This window comes from Apodemus sylvaticus, chromosome 4, assembly GCF_947179515.1.
Source record: "Apodemus sylvaticus chromosome 4, mApoSyl1.1, whole genome shotgun sequence".
NCBI lineage: Eukaryota > Metazoa > Chordata > Mammalia > Rodentia > Muridae > Apodemus > Apodemus sylvaticus.
This window is the reverse complement of record NC_067475.1, coordinates 104,240,532-104,267,424: the sequence shown is the minus strand read 5'-3', so window position 1 is coordinate 104,267,424 and position 26,893 is coordinate 104,240,532. Positions and strand designations below refer to the sequence as shown.

At 40.9% G+C, this 26,893-nt stretch overlaps 1 protein-coding gene across 3 annotated transcripts in view; it reads right to left on the bottom strand.

Annotated features, from left to right (window-relative positions):
- Nucleotides 1-26,893, bottom strand: part of Plch1 (phospholipase C eta 1) — a 183,929-nt gene that overhangs the window by 47,880 nt on the left and 109,156 nt on the right. For all 3 annotated transcript variants that reach the window (XM_052180407.1, XM_052180408.1, XM_052180409.1), the window contains exons 6-9: nucleotides 12,341-12,434; nucleotides 10,342-10,545; nucleotides 5,671-5,791; nucleotides 3,366-3,537 (exon numbers count right to left, since the gene is read on the bottom strand). In XM_052180407.1, the coding sequence (XP_052036367.1) occupies nucleotides 3,366-3,537; nucleotides 5,671-5,791; nucleotides 10,342-10,545; nucleotides 12,341-12,434 (591 nt within the window). The remainder of the gene's footprint in view (nucleotides 1-3,365; nucleotides 3,538-5,670; nucleotides 5,792-10,341; nucleotides 10,546-12,340; nucleotides 12,435-26,893) is intronic.

Below are 26,893 nucleotides of genomic sequence, written 5' to 3'. Positions count from 1 at the left end.
TTCCCCCCAGCTCTCAGTAGAGTCTCACTAGGTGTGTACTAACCACGCTTCAGGGCGGTTCCCATATTCAGGAATAGTTGGTCAACTCAAAGTGGACTCAATAGATTTAGAAGACTTTTTGTCTAATATTGATCTATTTGGTTTTTTTGTTTGCTTGTTTTTGTCGTATTAGTCTTTTGCCTTGTCTATTTTGCTTCCGTTTTATGGATGGTGATGGTGTGTGTGTGTGTGTGTGTGTGTGTGTGTGCGCGCGCGCGCGCGCGTTGAGACAGAGTCTCTCTATTGAGACCTGGCACGAAACTCACTATGTAGCCCAGGCTGGACTTGAACTCAGAGATCTGCCTGCCTCTGCCTCCTGAGCGCAGAGATTAAAAGTGTGCCATTAGCACCTTGCCTTTTTATTTTAAGAGAAAGGGAGAATGGGTATACAACTGCATGGGTTAAAGACAGGAAAGTTCTAGGAGAAGTTGGGGGCAGGTATAAGGAGCTCACAGAGACTGAACTGACATCTAGGGAGCCTGCATGGGCTGACCTAGGGCCTCTGCATATTTATTAGAGTTGTGTAGCTTAGCCTTCATATGGGACTCCCAACAGTGAAAGCAAGGGCTGTCTCTGACTCTTTTGCCATTTTTTGGGACCCCTTTCCTCCTACTGAGCTGTCCTGTCCAGCCTTAACATGCGGAGAGGTGCTTAGTCCTACTGTTGCTTGCTATGTCATGTTTGGTTGATGTACCAAACATCAACCCTGCCCTTTTCTGAAGAGAAATGGAAGAGGATCAGATGAGATAACAGGAGGGAGAGGGGAGGTGGTAGGGGAGGGACCAGGGGGAGAGGAAGAGGTGAATCTGTGGTCAAGACATAAAAATAATAATGGTGATAATAATAGAATATAATGTTATGAAAAGTGGTGATAAATATTGATAATAATAATAATAGAATATAATTAGAATATAATGTTATGAAAAGTACAGTGATAAATATAAAAGCAAATGAAAACATAAGAATAAAATAAGGTGAAATCTTGTGTGATGTAAACAACTTTAGTCTGAGTAGATATAAATGAAGGTGGACCCAGGTGCCTCCTGGGAGTTCTTTTCCGGACTGCATACTACTTCAGTTACGCTCCAACCTTGGGTAAATTCGTCATGGAATGTGGAAACATTACCAGAAACCTCTCAGCTTCAAACTATCTGTGGCCCAGGGCAATGGCAACTCTTCTGTGATCCCAATGCAAAGTGAGGAAGGCTGGAGAGGGCTGGAGAGATGGCTCAGCCAGCAGTCAAGAGCCCTGGCTGCTCTTCCAGAGGACCTGGGTTCGATTCCCAGCACCCACATGGCAGCTCACAAATGTCGACAGTTCCAACTTCAAGGGATCCAGTGCTCTTACACAGAAATACATGTAAGCTAGTGTGCATGGAATAAACATAAATCATCATTAAAAAGGAGTAGAGACCTCAGGGCACAGAACGACGGACTCTTAGCAATAGCAACTGAAAGTAAGCTGCTAAATATGTTCTATTTGCTCAACAGCAACTTTGTGCTTATTTGTCAGGAACACACACACACACACACACACACCCCTTACAGATATAACTTTCTCTATGTCTGGTGAATCAATGTTTTGACCTCCTGAGAGGTTAGTAAGCTTTCCATGCTGCCTTTGGGATGGAAACTATTTTTCTGCCAGAGCAGTGTTGCTTTTGTTCAAAATAGGAAAGTGCTGGAATATGTCAGGCAATCTTATTTTTAAGTCTTATCTATCTATCTATCTATCTATCTATCTATCTATCTATCTATCTACCTATCTACCTATCTATCTATTACTTTTTTTCCAGACAGATGATAGCACACTCTACCTTCAAAGTCATAGTCTTACTGCCCCTGCCTCCTAAGTGCTGGGATTACAGGCATGTTTCACTATGCCCAGCTTTTCCCTTAACGTTTATGAAACCTTACTGATAGTGAATGAATCTCTGATGCATCTGGGTTACCCATAGCTCACCCTTCTGCCAGTCCTTCCAGAGACTGTCTCAGACCTTCTCTCATCTGTAGCATTGTATTCTGGTGCCTATAAGCCCTAGGACATCCTGTGCTATATGAACATGGTTTAATGTTAAAGAAAGTGTTCAATAATTGCACGCTAAATATCCATCATAATCTCCTCTATCCAAAATGGAAAAAAAAATTAAGACATGGCCTGGAACACACCGTGCAGACCAGATTGACCTCATACTCACAGAAATCTGTCTACCTCTGCCTCCCAAGTGTGTGCCACTGTGTCTCACCAAAAGGAAAGATTATAATCAAACTGTCTGAGTCTACATTTAATTTCCTGACTGTTGGGTAAGAAATATGGAGTATTTACAATATCACAAAGATAACACCTTAATTTTGTATGCAGAAACCAGTTTTGTATGCAGAAACAGCAGTTACCTCCGGCCAGACTTGGGCAAGTTGACTTTAATATTACCTGACATGTTATTGAGACCTTTTATTCTCCATGCATTTACACAAGAGCCTGCCAGCACCTCTCTGATGGACTCTGGATCTATACTTCTAATTGAATTGTTAGAAAAGGCTGGTTTAGATGGACTCTGAAGATTTCATTATCTTTCTGAACGTTTTATACTGTGATCGGCTCTTTCCTTAACTTTACGTCTCCTCCAGCACGTATATCCTTTTTAAGAAGCCTTGTCTACTATTCTGGTTCTTTATCCAACCAAGATTTTAGTCCAAAGAAAGTGCTCACTGGAGATAAACAAAATCAGAAATCCAAAGATCTCAAGGAGCTGACCAAGGTTTGCATTAATGATATTCACTGCAGTGAGTTTTCTCCCTTAGAACATCCGTGATGAAATGCCACCCGGCTCACCCCCTCCTCTCAAACACACAAGTCCTGAGGGGCTTTATGTCTGTGCCCATGTTTCTGTTTAAGGAGAGTGCTTCTCACACACATAGCCAAGACTGATCAACCATGAAGATTTTTCCCCCTTTTTGACAGACAGTTACTGGAGCTTGAAATAGAAGAAAAGAATCTGAACAGAATGCCTCGACCGTGGCGTCAGAGAGCTTTCTCCTCTCTTGCACTCACTTTCCCATGCACAGCTCTCTGTGTGAACTCTCCCAGACTTAAAATAGCTTGCATAGCACGAACAGCCAGAAAAACAAATCCACAGCATGCAGTCAGCAGGAACTTGCCTCTGAAGATATACCTATACATTAGTATGAGATGCAAGGACTGATACCCTTTACATGTATGGATTCTAATTATTTCTCTTTTAAACTTTCTTTTCTGTCAACAAGGAAGAAGATGTACTTGATCATTATTGTTTGAATGTTTGGGCTGTAAGCCCATAAGTTGTTACCTTCACAAGGATTTTGCCTTTCAGACTCTGAGGGCTTGGCAGCTGCCTGCACTCTCCTGTGTCTACAGAGGACAGGTCCAGTTTGTCCTGGAATATTCCTTTCAGGTACTGAGCAATCTTCCTCTGCTGTTGGATGCTGCAGTGGTTCTCGATGGACAGTATAACAGGGAACCTGAGGAAACAGCACAGGGGCAAGGGCAGTCAGTGGCGCCAGCTCACAGCCATCTGGGAAGCCTGGAAATAGAAACTGTACTCATTGCATTCTTAAATTCCCAGCAACTGAATGGAAAATACTAATAATGATTAAAATGATACTACAAGGAGAAAGAGTAAGCATGCACTGAAGGAAAAACTCCTCAAAGCAAATATACTTTGCCAGGCACAGTGTTGCAGGATGGCTTAGTTTAGTATCAAGCAAGAAGTGAGGAATGTGTGTGTGTGTGTGTGTGTGTGTGTGTGTGTGTGTGTGTGAAATCTGAAGCCTAAGGGGGGAAAATCCATGATGTCACTTTTTTCGTATTTATTCAAAAGTGTAAGTACATCAAAGAGACTCCCATTGCCCATCGAGGCAAGAAAGGAATGTCAGATGTCATGGAACATGGACTCAGAATTGGTTGTGAGCCAAATGACATATGTTCTAGGAGCCAAACCCAGGTCCTCTGTGGGAGCACCAGGTGCTCTTAACCACAGAGCAACCTCTCCAGCCCCTATAGTGCATTTCCTCTAAGGGTCCTTAAACATGAAGTCAATATTGCAGCACCAGATGATCCTCTGGGGTATGGGGTGACACTATTTTATATAATTGGAAATACTAACATGTAAAAATCATAAAAATCAGGGTTTGTAAGGCTTAATTTTGCACTAAATACTTCCACATAAAAGATGCCAGAAAGTAAATTTGTTCTGTAGCAAGAAAACCTTATTTGGAAGGCATTTCAACCTCATGCTTAACTAATAAGACCAAATATTTGAAATTTTAAAGGCCACTAATTTCTAAAATATTTTTTGCAATCACAATTTTAGTTTGCTTCTTTAATTTAAAGATCATTTCTTGTATGCTCAGTATATTCACAGAACTTGCTAAGTAGACAGAAATCAATAAATTAAGAAATCAATACCTTATTTTCAATAAGTTTATCATCTCGTATTTATATAAGAAGGCAAGTTGCCAACCTCTTTTATCATGGTGCTATATTCTACAAATATATGTTCAGTCAGCTAAGTATCAAGAAAGGGGAGATTTGTCAGCTGTGGGTCAAGATACTCTTCCTAATAGGGCAGTGCTTAAGTAATTTTGTTGAATAAACCAAAGCAAGTGATTGGCATTGTGGGAGGGGTATTTGGGGGAGATACTAGCACACTAGGTTGGGAGTTATAAACACTCCAGGCTTGTTGGAGAAGGTGGAAATGAAAGATGGTCACTGTTACAGAAGCCAGGTCTCTACGGAGCAGTGACGGAAGAGGATGATACCGGAAGAGAGGGAAGAAGCCCCAAATGAAGGAGGACACGAAGGCATCCTGGGTGCTGTGGACACTTTAGAAAAAAACGCTGGAACAAGAGTTACAGCCGCACGTGCGTTTCAGAAAGAAAGCATAGCATCAGTACAGAGTGTGAGCCAAGAGGAACTGAGAATTAAGAGAAGGGAGTGAAGTCAAAGGAAGGATAAATCCATGTGTTGGATGTCTTATGTATTCTGAAGTGTATAGCGCCCAGCATTTTATTATATTATGATACAGTGTCTTAGAACTGTTGTGGGGCAGGAGAGATTGCTCACAGATAAGAGCCCTGGGTGTTTTCCCAAAGGACTGGGGTTCAATTACAGCACCTACAAGGAGCCTCAGAATTGTCTATAATTCCAGTCCCAGGGGATCTCAAGCCCTTTTGTGACCTCCACAGGCACTTCATGAACATAGCACACAGACATTCATTCAGGTAAAACACTCATACACAAAAAGATTACAAACTTTGTGTTTCCAAGCTTTACGAGTTTAGAAATTTAAAAGTCATTCTTTGCAAAGATATTTTCAAAGAGACAGGACAACAGGATTAAGAAATGAGTGGGTCACAAGAATTCATAAACTTGGAAGACATAGTACTTGTTTCGAATCATTGTTGGGAGCTGGAAGAGAACCTGGACAGTAGGAATGAAGTACGAAAGGGGTGGAGCTCCCAAGCGAGGGGTGGAACTTAGCTCCCAGGCGAGGGGTGGAGCTCCCAGGCGAGGGGTGGAGCTCCCAGGCGAGGGGTGGAGCTTAGCTCCCAGGCGAGGGGTGGAGCTTGGCTCCCAGGTGTTTCTGCACTTACTCATTCTTCACGAAAGCATGCTTGTTGATAGTCTCCACAACATCTCTGAAGAGAATTTTGGAAGTGAGCGTGTAACCATGGTGGACCACTGGCTCTCCATCTGGGCCATCCCAACAGTCAACTGCCAAAAACAGAAGTTCACATCAACAACATAAGATGTCTGGAGCTCCTTAATATCTTTGGAAGTAACAAAAACATTTATGATTATTACTAGAACTTATACATACTATATACATTTTGACAAAGATGTAAGGCTAGAGAATTGAACATTCTGGCATACTTTATGAGAATAAAAAGAGATGATAAAGGATTTGTTTTTGGGGTATTTTTTGAGTGCTTATCGTTTACAAAAATATCATGGTCACAAGTAGATCAACACGTATCAAATTTTCTCTTGGGGCCTTATCAAAATTAAACCAAATATACCTAAGAATATGATCTTTAAATTTTCTCATTAACTAAAATGAATTGAACTGCTCCATACAAATCTTTTTATCTGCACGTTGCTTTTGGCCCGAGCAACAGATAGCAGTTCTGCCTGAGCCTGCTACGAGGTCATACAACTGCAATATCCCCTTTACCAAGGTCTCTGGCTAAAGGTTAGTCAGTCTACAGATTTCAGACTTGTTCACCCCACAGCTGTGTGAACTGGCATCAAACTCACAGAGATCAGCTGCCTCTGCTGTGGGGATTAAAGGGATGCACCATCACTCCCAGCCGGAAGTGGACATTTCTAAAACCTTGTGGCAGGACAGCTGCAGTGATCTCTTAGCATAAGACCTTCCTCACCTGACAGCGCTATTGCTGTTGTTAACAAATATACACTTTCAGTTGTATAGCATGAGTAATTCTGTTTACTGTCTAACAGTTGATAGTGATAATGAATAATGATGTTACCAGTTCACATTCTCCTGTACCATGCCTTTTTTTTAATCATTATTTCAGAGTGTTTTTTTCAATTTATGAAAACATTTATTAGAAAACAATAGGCTCTTTTCCATAGGCAACAGTTTCCTACAGATCATGTCTGCTTTGTCTCCTGATCACATTAAGAAGCAAACTAAGCCATACCACTTGGGTTTGTGCAAGCACACCTGATAGTTGGGGCAAAATTTCCTGCCACATTTGCTAGAATGTATCACTACCTTCAGGCAGTGCATCACTGTGTGCAATTTCAACATCCCTTGCCCTGACCTACAGTCCTATTTTTAAAGCAGAAATGATATAGCAGATAATATAGTAATATCTTTCAAAGAAACAGTGCAAAATTTAAAAGGCACATCAATATATGATTTCCTCCTCACACTGACATATTTCATATCATCAGTCATGAAACAGTATTCTTCTGCTAATATTTAAAACACAGGCAGACTATCCACAGCTGATGTAGACAGTTTCTAATATATTCTGTCTGAATGTATCCGGCTTCTGTTAATTGAGGTTAACAACACAACAGAATACCACACACACACACACACACACACACACACACACACACACACAACTACCTCCAACATCAAATATCCTTATCCATAGAGACCTATGAATCCTTTATATGATCATTTCTGGATCATTCTATTTAGTTTAGATATTGTTATCCAAACAACAGAGAAAGACATGGGTTTAAATGCTGCAAAGTCAGTCTCAACTGAGCAGATAGAAAACCGTCCTCGTGTGCTGTTCTCTTCAGATTCCCATTACCCTAGGATGGAGCCATCATCCACTCTCAGCTTCTCCCGTTCTCTTACTGAGCTTCAATAGGCTCACCTCCTCATGTCATTATTTGTTTTTAAGATACAAGAGATTGAATTGAAACTGATCAATCCTCTTGCATTTCTATTTTGAACAGGGTCTCACTAGGACCTACCTAGCCTTGCTATGTTAGGGCCTTGTCTAAGCAGAACCGACAAGTCTGACATTTTTAATTCTTTCTTTAAATAATAAGTGTCCCACCAGTCTCCAAATTCAGTTCCCACTTCCCCTCTTCCTCTACAAGCAGACTTTGTGTGTGTGTGTGTGTGTGTGTGTGTGTGTGTGTGTGTGTGTGGCAACCTATACCTGCATAGATAGCACTAGCTTATCTATAAGAAGAGTACTACACCTGCACATTTAAAAACCCTTAGCTAGGGGTCCACATTCCCCTTTCTCTGTTTTCTGATCTGTGGAGACATAAGTCAGCAGCCTCACGCTCCTGACACCACAGCCTCATGCTGCTCTCACTGCTGCCCACCGTGAAGGGCTTGCATCCTCACACCTTAGAGCTGGTGACATAAATGCCTCCTCCTTTATGCTGCTTCTCAGCAAGTATTTGGTCAGAGTGCTGAGAAAAGTGACCACTATAGAAACATGTAACATGAAGTGTGCACACTGGTGTGATACACCCGATCATGAGACTCACAGGCCTCTGGAACTAATGTGTGGAAAGCACATCGAAGTGTCCACAGAGGGTATGCGGGAGAAAAGCTCTAGAATGTTATTAATAGGCTGTTCTGGTGTAGTTTTGCAAGTCCAGCATGCCGACAGAAGGCGGACGGTGGAACACAAGCACCATTAGGAGCTATTTACAGTATACGCTAGCAGGGAATCTGCCTGTGTCCTCAAACTTAAATGAAACTGGATCCAAAAATAATGGATTAATTGCTTTGGCAAAGAAAATCTGAAGACGGTAACATTCAGGATGTGTCACTGTTATTATTGTCCTTTACATTTATCCAGATTTACAGTGAGACACAGCAGAAAGTGGAACACAAATATATATGGAAGAAATGCAGCTCAGTGAGGGCGGTGAGGAAAGAACAGCTTTAAAAAATAACTGTTAAAAATGAACACAGAGCAGGTGGGGACAAGCGGGCTATAATTATTAAAGAAGTTAGTGCCTCTCAGCTGAGGTAGAGCTCACATGGTAGAGCACACACCTAGCATCTTGAGGACCTGGGTTCAAGCCCCAGCAACTGGGGGAGGGGCATTAAGAGAAAAATGAAAGCTTTGCACTAGACAGTAGCAGGTGATATGAGGACAAGGCGCCGAGACTTGGTCCATCCAAAGCTCCAGAAGGAAACATATGTAAACTCATTTGAAAACCTTTGACATGAGAGAGTTTCCTCAGGACATCCTGCTTGAGCCAGGCTAATGAAGGGAAGTCTTGTCCTAGGCTCAGCCGCTCAGCCACAGAAGGACACAGAGGCCCCACTGCAGCGCTGGTCCAACTGCGCCAGGCTACATCTCAAGCAATAGCAGAACTTAGCACTAGGCACATAGAGCTGGTTTGAAAGGCATACAAGATTCAAGATTAAGGAGTTGGGAGGCTTGCACCAAGGTTCTAAACATCCTTTGAGGTCTGTAGCATGGTAGGATTCCCTAACCGGGGCTCCTGAGAGGGAGCCTAAGTTGCAATGAAGATCAGGGATATTAGAGATATGAGGGATGTTAGATGTTCACCGGGTAAAGCTACAGAGGATTATTGAGTTAAAAAAAATAAAACTCAAAGGAGAAAGCACAGAATTAACAGGTGACAGAGCTCCCAGAAATGATTACTCAATATTGTTTCAATCTAGATGAAGCCACCAAGGGCTCCAAATTCTAGACATAGTGGTGGAGGATTTGGTGTTAACCCTGGTGGACTTCAGTCTTCTTTGGTCTATTCTCTCTTGGCTAGAATCCCATGTCTCCATTCTGGAATGGTTATGTGCTCTGTGCCATTGTATTATTTGGGGAATTTACAGGAGGCTCCCAGTTCTGTGATAACTGAGTCTGAGAAGAAACTGAACCTTAAATAGTATTGGCTATTAACCCATTGGAGACTCTTAGGAGATTAAATGCATTTTCTATTATGAGTTTAAAATATAGAAAGGTTTAGCTGGGGATGGAGGACCCACTTAAACATGGATAACAAACCAACCATGGATAACACACCATCCATGAGCGTGGAGCCCAGACGGAATAACGAAATGGAGAATGAGACAGCTTGAGCCCTAGCTCCTGTTCATCTCTCTCCGCTTCCTGGCTGTGCGGACAGCGTAGCTGCCCACCCCAGGCTCTCACTGCTTTGCCTTCCCCTTAGTTGTGATCTGGCCTCTTCAAGCAGTAACCCAAAATAATTCTCTCTCTTGGAGCAAAAATTCCTTCACGGGTCCCCCAAATCAAAATTTGAACCAAAAACCATTTTGCCTGGCCCAACTCTGTTTGATTGCTTATATTTTACCCTACTGGCTTATATGAACAATTCAATATCATGCCTGTACTTGAAGCTAATAGAATTCTCATATCACACCAATATTTCTATGTACATGCGCCCTGATAAATTGCAAGCTCTTCAAAGACTAATATCACATCTTACTAATATCACTATTCTCATCCCTGGAACTGATTATCAATTTAATAAATGTAGGCTATGAAGTCTCTTCAAAATAGCTCCAATTTTAAAATATTTTTTCAAGAAAGTTATTACTTTTCAAAGTTTTGTTTTTGATTTTGTTCTTTTTTGCTATTCAAGGTATGTTTCTCAAATATTGGCACATTTCTCTGTCCCCCATGACTGAAAAATAAGGAAACAGAGGAGGATGACTTTTAATGGAGAAATATCTCTAATTAGTATAGAAAGGCCTCTTGAACCTCTGCTATTCAAATAGCACATTCACCAATCACACCTGAGCTCAGACAAACTATTCTTACCTTCCACACATCGACAGCCCTCCTGTAGCACCCGTGCATACATGTCCACTTTGGATTGAGACAGGAGCTGGTCCCCAGTCAGGTATGTGTTGTGAGATGAAGCGATGTAGTAGTTGCAGAGGGGCTGATCCATGTCCTGGTACACCTCATGGTGCAAAGGGTTAAAGACGTCACAAGCGGGACTGCGCATGAAGTTCGTGAAGCCTCAAAGGAGAGAGAAAAGCCACAGCTTTTACAGAGCATCTACATGGCTGATGCCCAGAGGGACAAAAGGGACAAAGAACAGTCATAAGCAAAGACAAGGCTTGTGGTGACACCTGGGGCAATGAGAGATTTCCCTGATGACAAATCAAAAGGTGTGACTTTAAATATATCATTCAGAAAAATTAGCTGACATCTTAAAAAGAGTATTTATTAACTATTAACCTCAAGGTATGCTTAAGTAATGTGCCCTCAGAGATGATCGCTGTCATATTGAACCTCAATCAACCTGCAGCATTAAGGTGTTCCAATGTTCTGAGAACTAGCACATACGGGCTAAATTCAGAGGGTAACTAACTTGGAAACTTGTTTTGGAAAAAAATACTGCCAATGATTTCACATAAATAACTTTAAAATAATGCCTTATTTATATAGGAAATGGACAGATTTTGTTTTCTATAAGTTTTGCTTAAAGCCCGAGTAGAAGAGAAAGCCATCATCATGGGATTTATGAAAAAAAAAAAAGTGGCCAGAAGTGGTCACTATTGTGACAGGTTGCTTCAAGTCTTTAAGACTTGTTTGGTAAAATCTGATCAGTGAATGATGTCGAGTCTTCATAGTCTCTTCCTGGTGACCTTTATGTTTACAACTGGATAGCACATTTAACTGCATCTCAGAGAGAAGCCTCAAAAAAAGTATTCATATCTGAGCACAGTCTTAAGAGGCCCAAGTTAGTCTTCTGTTTTGTAAATAGTTTTAATGGAAATTTTAAATTATTCCTCTTCCTTCTAATTCTCTTCCAGCTTTAATGCTTGGGATTAAAGATTCCTTATCAGGCCATGTACGATGATATGAGCCTGACTGTTGCACATGCACGCACACACACACACACACACCCCCACACACACACACATACATACACACACACATACACACACACATACACACACACACACATACACACACACATACACACACACACACACACATACATACACACACATACACACACACATACACACACACACACTACACACACACACACACATACACACACACACACACTTCACACATGCACCCTTAACTATACTGATAAGGGCGGTAGGGGAATTCCAGAAGTTAACAGTCAATTGTGGCTTTGCATGTTCTTCGGGAAAGTTGAGTTTCCTGAAGACTTCAATTAAAACAATCTGTTCTGCTTGGGAAATCCCAGAGCCTATAATTTATTTCCCTGCATATTTTAAAGGCATACACACAGTAGCTATACTTATGCCATGTTTTAAATGTAGAAATCATAGGGGCTAGCTTTTTAGGGCATAATGATAATTAAATTATTTCATTTCTTTTGGCCTTTCTTTCCTCAGCTATAAAAAGGCGGTAATATTGACAACACACCCATTTCTAATAGTTTCTAAAACTCTACCAATTAGGAAAAACAAATCTATTCCTAACATTTTGATTTTTTAAAAAATGTTTATTTTCAAGTCAGTAATTTTGTAGATTATTTGTTTGGGGGCCAAATTTTCCTCCTGCAATTATCAGTACATGACTACTTCCAAAAAAATTTTTTTATCCACTTGGGCAAAGTCCAAATATTTCTTGGCTTTCATTACACACAATGGTAGCTTAAGGAGTACTGCAAAAAAGAGAAAAACAAAACCAGAGATCTGCTTTGCCTGAAAATATATGCTTTCTTGGCTTCTCCAAGTATTTCTCAATTTTGCTTCCTAAGAACTATAATAATAACATTTAGTGTAGCCGACAGGGAAGGCAGAGAGAGTAGGACCACTATGGTTACCTTCTATACCGAGGACGTTTTTCACTTTGTTTTCTTCAGAAACTTCAAACTTCTTTATGATGTCCAGACAATAGTCCAGTGTCACATTACTCATCTAAAGAAAGCAGAATTGAAAGAAAGCACCCGCATCTTTCTTTGTGAGCCGTGGCCCTCTACTGCTGCAAGGAGTCTTGATCAGTATTCCCCCCCACCCCCATGGCAGGAAGCACTGTAGGGAGTCTCCGGGCTCCTTTTCCCTTGTATCTCTGGAGGATGATTATGATCTTACCCTTCCTAGGCACCCGTCAGCTTTAGTTAGTGAACACACCCCTTCAACTCTTAGACAAATACTCTCCATGAAGGAATAGAAGAAAATTAATGCTAAAGCATTGTCTAAAACCCACTCACGATATAGTAGCTATTTGCTAAATAAGTGATTTTTACATTAAAAAAAACCTAAACCATGATAATCACAAATAGATACCATGCAGTTTTTAACACTATTGCTCTGTAGTAGTGCTTCCCCCAGAAGTTCTTTTACTGTTGAGAATAATTTTAGCTAGTCTTGTTTTTTTTTTTTTTTTTGTTTGTTTGTTTGTTTTTTTTTTGTTTTGGTTTGGGGTTTTTTTTTTTTTTTTTTTTTTGTTATTCCAGATGAATTTGAGAATTGCTCTTTCTAGCTCTATGAAGAATTGAGTTGGGATTTTGATGGGGATCACATTGAATCGGTAGATTGCTTTTGGCAAAATGGCCATTTTTACTATATTAATCCTGCAAATCCACGAGCACAGAAGATTTTTCTACCTTCTGAGATCTTCTTCAATTTCTTTCTTCAGAGACATGAAGTTCTTGTCATACAGATCTTTCACTTGTTTGGTTAGAGTCACACCAAGATACTTTCTATTATTTGTGGCTATTGTGAAGGGTGTCATTTCCCTAATTTCTTTCATTTGTGTTTATCTTTTGAGTATAGGAAGGCTACTGATTTGCTTGAGTTAATTTTGTAATCTGGCTACTTTGCTGAATTTGTTTACCAGATGTCCCTCAATGGAAAAATGGATACAGAAAATGTGGTATGAAATGTGTACTATGAAATACTACTCAGCTATTAAAAACAATGAATTCATGAAGTTCTCAGGCAAATGGGTGGAACTGGAAAATATCATCCTAAGTGAGGTAATCCAATCACAAAAGAACATACATGGTATGCACTCACTGATAAGTAGATATTAGCCCAGAAGCTCAGAATTCCCAAGACACAATTCACATATCAGATGATGTCCAAGAAGGAAGGAGAGGCCCCTGGTTCTGGAAAGGCTCAATATAGCAGTGTAGGGGAATACCAGGACTCCCAGGAAGCGGGAGGGGGTTGATTGGGGAACAGGGGGAGGGAAGTGGGCTTAAGGGACTTTCAGGGTGGGCAGAACCAGGAAAGGGGAAATCATTTGAAATGTAAATAAAGAATATATATAGTAAAAATAAAGGAAAGAAAGAAACAAAAAAATCCAAATAGATGTGGAAAGAAAACTATGATCTGTGAAAACAGGATGTTTTCTAACTGAATGGATTCAGCTGCATGGGCATTCTTGAAGAGTCTTCCACTGAGTAGTCCCCTATGGAGATTCAGGACCACAGAAAAAACGAGAATAAATGAACAAAGAAAAGCTGGCTAAGGAGGGAGCATAACAAAGGACTCTACAGCTATGTGGCTTTTGTTCAGATCAAGCAGCTCACAGAAACTGGGTGACTACAGAACCCACTTCCCCTTGGCATGACTACCAAATAGAGCAGTGCTGAGGGTCAGGGAGTGCTTTAGGGGAGCATTGTAGTGACAACAAGGCAGTACATGCTCTTAGCACTGCCAGCCTCCAGGCTGCTGTGTGCATATATACACAATAAGGGAAAGTAAACTCTTTAGAAATAGTTTCTTTAAATAGCAAAGTAAAGCCTTGGGACTGTAGCTCAATGTTAGAGCACTTGCCTAACATTCAAAAATCTGTGATCTCAGAACCCAAAAAAGAAAAAGAAATGACACTTTTATTTAAAAAAAAAAAAAAAAAAAAAAAAAAAAAAAAAAAAAAAACATTTGCTCAGGAATCTAACAGTGACCTTTTAAAATTTCTGATGAATAGGGCCTGGAGAGATGGCTCAGCAGATAAGAACACTGACTGTTCTTCCAGAGGTCCTGAGTTCAGTTCCCAGCAGCCACATGGTGGCTCACAGCCATCCGTAATGGGATCTGATGCCCTCTTCTGGTGTGTCTGAAGACAACCATGGCGTACTCATCTAAATAAAATAAGTAAATCTTAAAAAAAAATACTTATGAATAATGATAAGTGAAGCCAATGTTGTGCGCCAATATGAAATAACAAATACTAAAAACATATTGTATTTATTATATGTTATATCTCTCCAAGATTCCAATGTTTTTTAGGTTCAATGGGTTTTAGTAAAATCTATGTTTTTTTATTTAAATCATCTATTTAATAGGACTTAATATGAAAATATGGTTAAGTAAACAGAACTGTAAAACTCCCAAGATACTCCGGACACCCAGAAGGCTGTGAACAGCTCCTTAGCTTGTCTACTATGAGCTAGACTTAACACACATATCCATCTCTCACAATAGAAAAAGAACCACACCAGTAACTTTATGCACCATGGAAAGACTGGGTCCCTTTGCAGTTTTGCAGTTGTGAGGCCTTTGTTCTATGGTACACTCAGGTAAACCACCAGGATCCCATGAGATCTAACGCAAGGTACATACAACAAACTATCCCTCATTCTAGAGAAAAGTTCACAGTAGATGAGCAGAGAATTCATTACCATGAGATGCAAACCAGAAATAGATTTTTTTAGAAATCATACTTAAAAAATATTCACCATATTAATGAAAATATTAGTAAAGACACCTAAGACATTTCTAGAAATAACTCTCTACCAAATGTAGTGTGAAGTACTGCGTTAACAAGAGTTAAAGGTCAAGTGAATCCACTCATCAGGCCCCAAACCTTCTCATGTAAGTAGCATCTCAACAGCATGACACAATTTTATTTTAAGCCTCACTTTAAGATGCCTGTTACATGCACATATTGCTATAAAAGCAAGATAATAATTACAATCATCGTTGTTTTTAAATGTGCGCCATGTGCACAGGTGCCTGTTGTAGGAAGTAGACGAAGCCCTGAGCCTGTTAATGTGAGTCTGAGTCAATGTATGCTGACAAGAGAGGCACGCATTCTTAATCACTAAGTCGTCTCTCCAGCCCATACAACTGTCATCCACACTTCTCAGTTTATAGAAAACACAGCTAATGCAGAGAATAATTTAGTAGTATCTCAAAAGTCCCAGGACTGTAAGAGGCAAGAACCAAGATTCACATTTGGACCTTCCAGATTTTAAGTCTAAACCTTTTTCTTTCATATAGGTCTAATCCCTTGATGTCTTCATGTTTACTAAAATATTTGTATTTTAGTACAAAATACAATTTGTATTTAGTACAAACAGTTGGCTTTTCAGTATAGCTGAAATTTATGAATCGTCTGAAGGTATTACAATTTTCAAACCAGTTATTGGACTCTGATTAGTTGCATTTTTAAGACTGGACTCATTCTCTTCTGTTAACTACTATAATTTAAAATCATCTAGAAGAGGAAAAGTCCTCACGTTATAGGTAAACACACACAATATAGATTAGTTATAGGAACCAGCAATCAATCTGTGAAAGTATCCAGGTTCTGACCCCACCTATCCTCAGACTTGTTAGTACTCTAGAAACATATTTCCAGCAACAGAAATTCCCAGAGTCAGTGGAGTAAGTGATTACATTTCCCATGGTCACATTCCTGAGCACATTAGACACACAGTTGAGATAGAATTTGCAAACTTTAATATTGCTGAACTTATTTTTATCTGAATAACTCGGCCTATTATTGAGTAAGTCAAAATTGTGGAATTAATAACTAAATACAATTCCTTTTGATAAGCTCAGACTCTTTCCTCCAAAGACAACAAACAAAGCTAATACTTAATATCTGATTTTGAAGTGGATCATCACCCTCCTTTTGTCTTTACGCTTCTATTTTATAGAAAGAAGTACCTGTTGCCTTACTATGTTAAACAACAAGGCTTTCCCACTTTGGCTATCATCCCACTGTGTATCTACATAGTGCTTACTTCATAACCTGGCCTTTAAACGATTCCATCTATGCAAGCATTGCACACTAGTGACTATGCTATGCAGTAAAATTTAATAGTCTACCACAAATACTTCCCATGATTCTAATGGCACCTCAGTACATTTTTCCCATAACAGAAAGGGAAGACATGGCCTCTGAATTCCATTGTCCCCTTCAATAACTGCCTCTTCTGAGCTTGTCTGATTTAGAGCTCTGATGAGCTTCAGCCCTGACTTCAATAAGAGCTCTCTAACAAAGTCAGATGGGGCACGCACGTGTACGCACGTATGCACGCACACATGCACACACACCTGTTTTGATGGTTTAGCGAGGCAGAAAATTCTAGGTAGGAATCACTGCTCCTGTGTTGTTCCTCGGCTTCCAAGGGGTTTTGGGAAGGCCCTGATGTGGTGCTTATGCCAACCCTGTCTATTCATCCTGCTTAGGTTTGACTCAGTTAGCGCTGGTCGTTTTTTAATTTTTTCACTTTAGTTTTACAATAATGAATCTGATTTGCATCGGACTGGCTCTTCTTCCACAGCGCTCATGGTCCTCAACTGGCTTCTCTGGAGATTCATCTCTTTTTAAGCTCATCGCTTTATTTTTTCTTGCTTGATAATTTCCTCCCAGCTCCTAGTCTGTTCTCCTCCCTCTGCTTCATAAATCCTCAGTGTTTACCTCTCTGCTCTCAAATGAAAACTTTCTTGCAGCTCCTTTTCCCCCACTGTAGCTTTTCTCGTGGTGTCTCATTTTCAGCTGACAGATATAATTCTCTTATTCTGATGACGTTACCAACCAGTTTCTGACATTTGCTCTTCCGATGTTACATCTATTCCACCTCCACTGAGTTTCCTGTTTCGATTTGTTTGTTTTCAGTTTTTTAATAGTACAGGCTTTCCTCACTCACACGGTTAACCTCCGCAGTCCTAGGGTTTGAGTGTAGAAGCAGAGAAGATAAAAAGAACCATTCACAGAAGGGGGTGACAAAGAGCTCTAGAGAGGGCACAGTAGAATACAGGTGAGTAGGGGAAGGGAATAAACAGAGGAAGAATTTACCGGGGTAAAGGCTGAGAAGAGGGAGTGACAGATGACACTAAGGATGCTTAAAATTATTTAAACAATTAAAATCAAGTCAATAATCAGCTGGACAGAAGATTCATGAATACAGCTCATTCCTGGCTTTATTGAGGGACACTTGGGCCATACTACTACTGTATTTGGCTACTGATATAGTTAATTTCTTCTTCAGATAGCACCCTCCCACCACACACACACACACACACACACACACACACACACACTTTGGGTTGTTATGGTAGATATCTAGGACTACTGTAACCAACAAGCTGCTGGCTTAAAACAACAGATACTTATTCTGCCATGGTAAGGAAAGGCAAAAGTCCAAAACCAAGGTGTCAGCAGGACTAGCTTCCCTGGAGGCTCCAAGGGAGAACCTGTCCCCACCTCTCCTTGTATCTGAACATCGCATGCGTCCCTTGGATTGAGGAATACTACAGTCTCCACCTCCTCCAGAAGGCCTTCTTCCTGTGTCCCTTTTTCTACTGTTCTTTTATGAAAACTCTTACTTTGGCATCTAATACCTACCTCAAGTCCAGGTAAATAAGATTGCAATTGTATTTATCAACACATAAACATTCAATTTAGCTCCAGCACATTCATGAGTACTAAGAATCATCACTTAGATCTTTGGGTACGCATATTCAATTCACTGTAACTGGTAATGCTACCATAAGATAAATTTCTAATATTCTACCTGATGAAGATGGAGTTGGGTAAAATCTACTTATGGGCCAGTATTTGATATTACATATGTGATACTACCTGCAGCCAGCAGTGCTGTTTTGTATTGGAACTAAGTATACTTTATAAGGTGAACAATCTTAGTGTTTATAATAAACTTGTGTCTTAAAAAAATAATGAATCAGTGGCACAGAGACCAAAATGCCTCAGGTTTGTCCCACTGTTTCAAAACTCAAATGCTATCAAGCTCTCTTACTGCACACTATAGGTTGTCTTCAATTTTTACTCATTCTACAGAATGCTGAAGAGCACAACTTTCCAAAATTTTCTGTACTTACTTAGCTACTTTTTTAGAATAAATGACTGAAAATAAAGTAGATCAAAGTTTGGTAAATTCTGAAAATTTGCAGACTTGTAAAAGTGACATAATTAGACCATTTACAAGCTAGAGTAGTTACTATGGTTGTAAATGTTCACTAAATTAATGGGTCAAAATAATAATCTTTTGGCTTACTGTTGCATTTTTAATTACTAGTAAGGGCAAAGTGTTTATAGGTACCCTGACCCATAAAAGCATTTCCCATACTATGGAAACTCAGTATTTGTTTCTTAGTGTGTTGCAAATACTTCCCTACCTTGTGATTCAGTTCTATAGTGTTTGAAATATGGGACCTTAAAGTGTCTATACATTAAAATGTTCCTGTGTGGTTTCTGTCTCCTGAAGTGCCATAATGTCGATAGATAGATAGATAGATAGATAGATAGATAGATAGATAGATAGATAGACAGACAGACAGACATATAGATACAGACAGTCTTTCATGCCCTGCCCATGTGTAAGTAGCTTCAAGCTAATTTAGAAAATTAAACCAAGAAAGCAAGAGCCTCCCAAGGCCCCATGGGAGATGACACTTGCTGAAATACCCAACAAAAGGGAGGGAGAACCTGTCAAGACCATATCCAGAGGTTAGGCATGTCCCGGAGCTGCCCACCCATCTCCAAAAATTTTAACCCAGAATTGCTCCTGTCTAAAGGAAATACAGGAAAAAAGACTGGAACAGAGACTGAAGAAAAGGGTGTCCAGAGACTGCCTCGATTGGGTATGCATACCACGGGCAGACACCAAACCCAGACACTATTGCTGATGCAATAATGCAATAAGCAAGAAGTGCTTGCTGACAGGAACCTGGTATAGCTGTCCCCTAAAAGGCTCTGCCAGAGCCTGACCAATACAGAATCGAATGTACACAGCCAAACATTGGACTGAGCATGGGGACTCCAATGGGGAAGTTATAGCAAGGACTGTAGGAGCGAAGGGGTTTGCAACCTCATACGAATAACAACAATATTAACCAACCAGACCCCCAAAGCTCACAGGGACTAAACCACCAACCACCAACCACCAACCACAGAGTGGAGAGTGGGTATCCATGGCTCCAGCTGAATATGTAGTAAAGAATGGCCTTATCTGGCATCACTGAGAGGGAAGCCCTTTGGTCCAGTGGAGGCTTGATGACCCAGGATAGGGGAATGCTAGGCCTCTGAGGCAGGAGGGGGGCAGAGGGGAGCACCCTCATAGAGGCAGGGGGAGGGAGGAAGGAATAGGAGGCTTGTGGAGAGGAAATTGGGAATGGGGATAACATTTAAAATGCAAATAAATAAAATAACTAAAAATATTAAGGAAAAGATAACCAAAAGAAAAAAGAAAAAGAAAAGAAAGAAAATTAAACCAGATACAGATTACCTAGGGCAGACTTCACACAGCACTGGCTTTTGTCCCCCCCCCCCCCCCCCCGACCCCCTTCAAAAACATTTCCTGGCAGAACTTCAACACAAGCAGAAAGAATGAGGAAATGCATGCCCCTCAGCAAGCGATGTGCACTATTGCCATTCAAATGGCTTGGAGTGGTTCCACCAGCCTGGATGAAGTTAAAGCCACTAGATTTGTGTATTTTAATTTTAACTCTTCACATTGCTGCACTTCTGACTATCCAGTTACATTCACCAAGATCAACCTTCAATTTGACATTGTAGGTGGGAAAAGTGGGTACCAGATGCCCTTTGTATAAAAAAAGAAACCAAGGCTCAAAATCAAGAATAGGGATGAGCAGATAAAGCGCTACCTACAGGGAAAGAGAACTCAAGCTAGACAGACAGGATTCCTGCAGAAAGCCAGCCAAGATGCTCTGACATCGACCAGGGCCCGGGGCAGAGGCCCAGGAGTTTGGATGCTAAGGATGAGAATCCTGTCTTAGAGAACACCATGATTCTTGGTGCAGGTGGATTCTTAGAAATAATGCCAAGAGAAGAGCCTGTGAAGAGGGCTCAGAGAAGCCTGTTTCAGGTCATCAAGGGCTGATTTAACTGTTGCCCCAGCCCTCCTTCAGGCTCAGTCTTTCGATAGAATGACCCTGAATAGAGGGGCCATGCGTTTCTTCCCATAATCTGTGTATACTAAATGGCAACTAAGGAACAGCCAAACAAAAGAAATGCATAGAAAGTGAGATGACTACAGAGACCTGTGGCTTCTCTGGACACCTACCCCAAAGGCACTGAATGTGTTTGTGAAGCCTTGAGCAGCAGGGCATTTTATTTGTGGACTGTCCATGATATAAGCATGAAGGTACAGACTGATGGAATCATCTCCCAAATTATTAACTCAACCCCCAGCTCCCTGTCCCTTCCCAATGCCCAAACGTGGAAATGGGAGCTCGCAACCTCCCAACACATGGATGGACTACTCGGAGGTCCAGAAAATTAAAATTTGAAGGGGACTGACTCACTGGAAGTAACAAAAGTTATCCAATCACTCAGCAAATCCTAAGGGTTTTAATGGTTCATAATAAACATCAGGGGACAAAGAGCACTTTATTATTATTATTATTATTATTATTATTATTATTATTATTATTAAAGTACATCATGGCCGAGCCAAAGGGAAACTGACACTGAAAATTGCAGTTGTGTGTAAGTGATGACATCCAGGACGAGCACCTTGGAATATTAAGAAATAACAACTGCAGGAAGGTGTCTCCGACTACCCCCAGGCCTTCCCTTTTAAGCGGGTATTTACTCCTGGGAAGGACTTTCTGCTTTTTGGTTTTTCCCCACAAGTTACAGTGGGATACTCTCATTCAGAAGATATCCTGTGTATACCTACAGAGAGGGAGCCAAGGACAGAGATGCCCAACGGATCTGAACGAGCAGCTCTCGCCGAGTTCCTCTTCTGTCCTATCCAGCAGCACGCTATCACAGCCCAGCCCAGCCTCTGTCCTGAGGGATCAGGCCTGGCATTAAGCACATACAGACAATTCCACTCGCACTTCCTCTCTTCCTTACAGAGTCTCCTAGTGTCATGAAAATATTTCACAGAAATCCGTATATCTGTATTTTTTATATTTTCTATGGAATTGTATAACCTCATGGGTACCTGCTCATGCATAATCCTGCATAGGCTCCTTGGAAGTGGCAAATATGTACAACTGAGTAAACATGACAATTTATTAAACAGTTAATACAGAAATTAACTACAACCGACTATTCCCATTTCTATCCTAATCCTGCCAGACCAATATGGCTACCAAGAGAATTTTAAGAGTCACAGACCTTGTGAGTGAAAGGTCGTGGTGGTTTGAATGAAAACACCCCCCACACAGGCTCGAATACTTGGACCCCAGTTGGTGGAAATGGTTTGGAAAGATTAGGAGGTATGGCCTTGTTGAAGGAGGTCTGTCACTGGGGACAGGCTTTGATGTTTCAAAGGACTCATTTTCAGTTTGCTTTCTCTACCTCCTGCTTGAGGGTTAAGATATGAGCTCTCAGCTGTTCCTGCCTCCATACCTTATTCATCACAGATTCTAACCCTTACGTCCAGTTATGGTCTTGATGTTTTATCCTGGCAGTAGGAAAGTAGCTAATACAGAGGCGAATGTGATCCGAGCCAAACAAGCAAGGCGTATACCCAGACCAGCTTCACTCTATCCTACCATATAGTTTAACAACAAACAAACAAACAAACAAACAGCAACAATAATAGCAATAATAAAGTCCACAAAGCACTAACTGGTTTGAATAGAGAATTAAAAAAGGAATATCAGAACTCAAGTTGAATACATTTCACTTTAAGAAGAGAAACCAAGAAAGGTACTGGAAACGGTTGGTGACTGAGTACAGCTTTCTTTGAAGTGAGAGCTAATGGGCTGTGGCCAAGCTGCTTCTCTCAGCCTTGAAATGGGATTGGTCTCCGCAGTAAACTGGTCCAGCATCACCTTTGTTTGCTTATCTCCCTGTCGGCTTGCTTGTGTCTCTTCTTCATCTCTCTTACACATACACGTCCCCAAAATTAGCCCAATAGACAAACAGGAACGATTATGTGGGCAAAGTCTCTGTTTTATAGAGGGCTTTGAAACAAAATTTTAAAAAACAATGTAATTAAACAGCAGAGCAATGATGCCACTTCTGCTGCACAATCCGTTGGCATGCAGTACTTAGATCCCTAACAAGGAAGCACATGGAGAAACAGGCACCTCTACAGCAAAGAAATGTCAGCCACGTAAACACTACGGTGGCATTCTGTGAGTCCACATCAGCCCAGAAATGACTAATGGTTTACTTGTTGCCTCATTCATTATAGACAGGAAACAATCTTTTTACAGTATTATAAACAAAACTTAGGGCTAAGACTCAGTAATAAGGAAATTAGAGAGAGAAAACACATATGAACACTTTGCCAATTCCTTTCTGCTTTTTTTCATTCTCTCTCGAGCAAAAGGCTGAAGAATCTAATTAGCCAATTCATCTACCCACAAACTGTAATTCAAAACTTGAATTCAGCAAGTACCTGTCCAGCTCAAGGAACAGTGAGACTTTTTGCCACTTCTGAGCCTGCAAGCAGCACTGGCTGGCACAGATTAAGGACATCAAACAAGTTTTGGGCTATGACATGGAAAACCAGTATCTTTCTGGTTTAAGCAAGGGAAAATTGAAGAAAGTTTCAAGATTTAAAACACTGGAACAGAAATAAGTTCAACTCAGATACATATCCCCTCCCACACACAACTGAAAAAAATGTAATTTTTTTAAAAGAAATCACGTCAAATATTTAATTTAGGGTACATCACACTGGCTCTCCGGGTAAAGGTGCTTGTTGGCTGACCAGAGGTCAATCACGGGAACCCGTGGAAAGAGGAAAGGAGAGAACCCACTCCAAAAAATTGTCTTCTAGATTCCACTTATACACTGTGGTGTATGTGTGTGTGTGTGTGTGTGTGTGTGTGTGTGTGTGTATGCGCACATACAGACCTCATGCACACACTGAGAGTACTACATTTTTAATTCAATTTAATTCACATTATATCAACAGTAAGTGAGCATGAGTACATGTGTATTAGCAATGTACTAGCATCTTAGCATAGGCACCATTTCTTTTTTTTTTATTTGATATAATTTTTTATTTACATTTCAAATGATTTCCCCTTTTCTAGGCCCCCACTCCCCGAAAGTCCCATAAGCCCCTTTCTCTTCCCCTGTCCTCCCACCCACCCCTTCCCACTTCCCCGTTCTGGTTTTGCCGAATACTGCTTCACTGAGTCTTTCCAGAACAAGGGGCCACTCCTCCTTTCTTCTTGTACCTCATTTGATGTGTGGATTACGTTTTGGGTATTCCAGTTTTCTAGGTTAATATCCACTTATTAGTGAGTGCATACCATGATTCACCTTTTGAGTCTGGGTTACCTCACTTAGTATGATGTTCTCCAGCTCCATCCATTTGCCTAAGAATTTCATGAATTCATTGTTTCTAATGGCTGAATAGTACTCCATTGTGTAGATATACCACATTTTTTGCATCCACTCTTCTGTTGAGGGATACCTGGGTTCTTTCCAGCATCTGGCAATTATAAATAGGGCTGCTATGAACATAGTAGAGCATGTATCCTTATTACATGGTGGGGAATCCTCTGGGTAATTGCCCAGGAGTGGTATAGCAGGATCTTCTGGAAGTGAGGTGCCCAGTTTTCTGAGGAACCGCCAGACTGATTTCCAGAGTGGTTGTACCAATTTGCAACCCCACCAGCAGTGGAGGAGTGTTCCTCTTTCTCCACACCCTCTCCAACACCTGCTGTCTCCTGAATTTTTAATCTTAGCCATTCTGACTGGTGTAAGGTGAAATCTCAGGGTTGTTTTGATTTGCATTTCCCTAATGACTAATGAAGTTGAGCATTTTTTAAGATGCTTCTCCGCCATCCGAAGTTCTTCAGGTGAGAATTCTTTGTTTAACTCTGTACCCCATTTTTTAATAGGGTTGTTTGGTTTTCTGGAGTCTAACTTCTTGAGTTCTTTATATATATTGGATATTAGCCCTCTATCTGATGTAGGATTGGTGAAGATCTTTTCCCAATTTGTTGGTTGCCGATTTGTCCTTTTGATGGTGTCCTTTGCCGTACAGAAACTTTGTAATTTTATGAGGTCCCATTTGTCAATTCTTGATCTTATATGCTATTGGTGTTCTGTTCAGAAACTTTCTCCCTATACCGATGTCCTCAAGGGTCTTCCCCATAGGCACCATTTCTTACATTCACTTACTTCTTTGTATGTTTTGTATCCTGGCTGGTTTTATGTCAGCTTGACATAAGCTGAAGTCATCTGAGATTGGGGACCGTCAACTGAGAAAAGGTCTCCCAAGACCTGGCTGTGAGTAGGCAAAGTAGGCAAGTCTGTAGGGTATCTTCTTAATCAGTGATCGGTAGGGGAGGGCCACACCCACTCTGGGTAGGGATACCCCTCAACTGATTCTAAGTTTTATTTTTTTTAAAAAAGGCAGGCTGAGCAAACTACACGGAGCAAGCCAGTAGCACCACTCCATTGCCTCTGCATTGATTTCCTCCTCTAGGTTCCTGTTCTGCTTGAGTTTCTTGCTCATACTGCTTAGAAGGAGGAAGAGGATGGAGATGAAGAACCATTGTATAGAACTGTGAGTGAGATAAACCCTTCCCTTTCCAAGTTGCTTTTTGGTCATGGCATTTTATCACAGCAACAGCAACTCTAACTAAGACATATGGACACCTGTGCACCACAGTGCACAGGAAGCAATCACAGGACAGCTTGTCCACACCACAGTGCACAGGAAGCAGTCACAGGACAGCTTGTCCACACCACAGTACACGGGAAGCAGTCACAGGACAGCTTGTCCACACCACAGTGCACAGAAAGCAGTCACAGGACAGCTTGTCCACACCACAGTACCCAGGAAGCAGTCACAGGACAGCTTGTCCACACCACAGTACACAGGTAGCAGTCACAGGACAGCTAGCTTGTGCTTGTAGGTTCTCTCCTTCCATCATGTGGGCTCTGGTTTTTAAACTCGGGTCATGGGGGCTAGTAGCAAGCAACTTAACATGCTGAACCATCCCACAGAACCACAAAGAATACTTGTAAAAAGGGATTATGGATGTGTATATGTGTGTCTCTGTGCATGGATGTGCCCATGAGTGTAAGTGCCCACTGAGGCTGGCAGAGAATGGTGGGTCCCCCGGGGCTGGAGTTACAATCAGCTGCAAGCCTTTGTTCCAAGCCCTGGTGGGGGGCTAGGAACTCAACTCAGTTTCTCCATAAGAGCAGGGCACTCTCTTACCAGCTAAGCATCCTCTCCAGCCCCCTAGTCAGGCATATTTGTTTTAATTTCATGACAGGTGCTCTGTGCATGTGAGTGGTGGAGCCCGTGGGGCACAGGTGTCACATCCCCAGAGGCTGTAGTTACAGGTGGTGTCAGCCACCAGGGTGGGTGCTGGGAATCAAGCTCAGTCCCTTTGGAAAAGCAGACATGCTCTTAACTCGGATTCATCTCTCCAGCCCCTCAAAGAGATTTTTAAGGGAAGCAGCAATTCAGGAAAACAATACAACAGCATTATTTTTTTCTTAATTCATAGTTTTATGAGCTTAAAATGGAAAACCTTAAAAAAGTATCTTGCTCTGCTTTGTGTGTGGTACATGCCTATGCGCCTAGAGTTGAGAAATAGGACTGCGCGCGCACATGTGTGTGTGTGTGTGTGTGTGTGTGTGTATATACACGCGCACGCGCATGTGGGGAGGAGGGGATTAGAAAGAGAAGTTCCAGGTGCCCTCACACATGAGAATCCTTTCTCAACAAGATCAAAACACAGTATGCTAGTATAGGGAGATAGCGCTCTATCTCCCTATCATAGATTCTGAAAATTATAAAATATCAAGAAATATCTCTTTGTTTTGAGACACGTAAAGGTATATTTTGCACATTACCAAAACTTTCCATACAGGAAATGAATTAACTTGAAATGTCATGTATCTGAGAGTCCGTGTTTGAAATTTATACATAAAGGCCCTTTATTTCTCCTCTGTACTGAGAAATGGAGTTTGAAGAATAAGAAAAATATATATATAAAACCCTATGCTTGTTTATTTTAAAAAGCCTATTTTATATAAAAATTTAATGTTTTCCTTTAAGTAAATTTAAGAATTCCTACTCTAGGCAAGGCCTAGACTAACTTGCTAGCCTTTGCACATGATTTGATGCCAATTTCCTTTGTGAATTATGAATGTCCACAGTATGACCTAAGAATTCTGTTACAGTGCAGAAAAACCAACTATATAGTGAATTTTA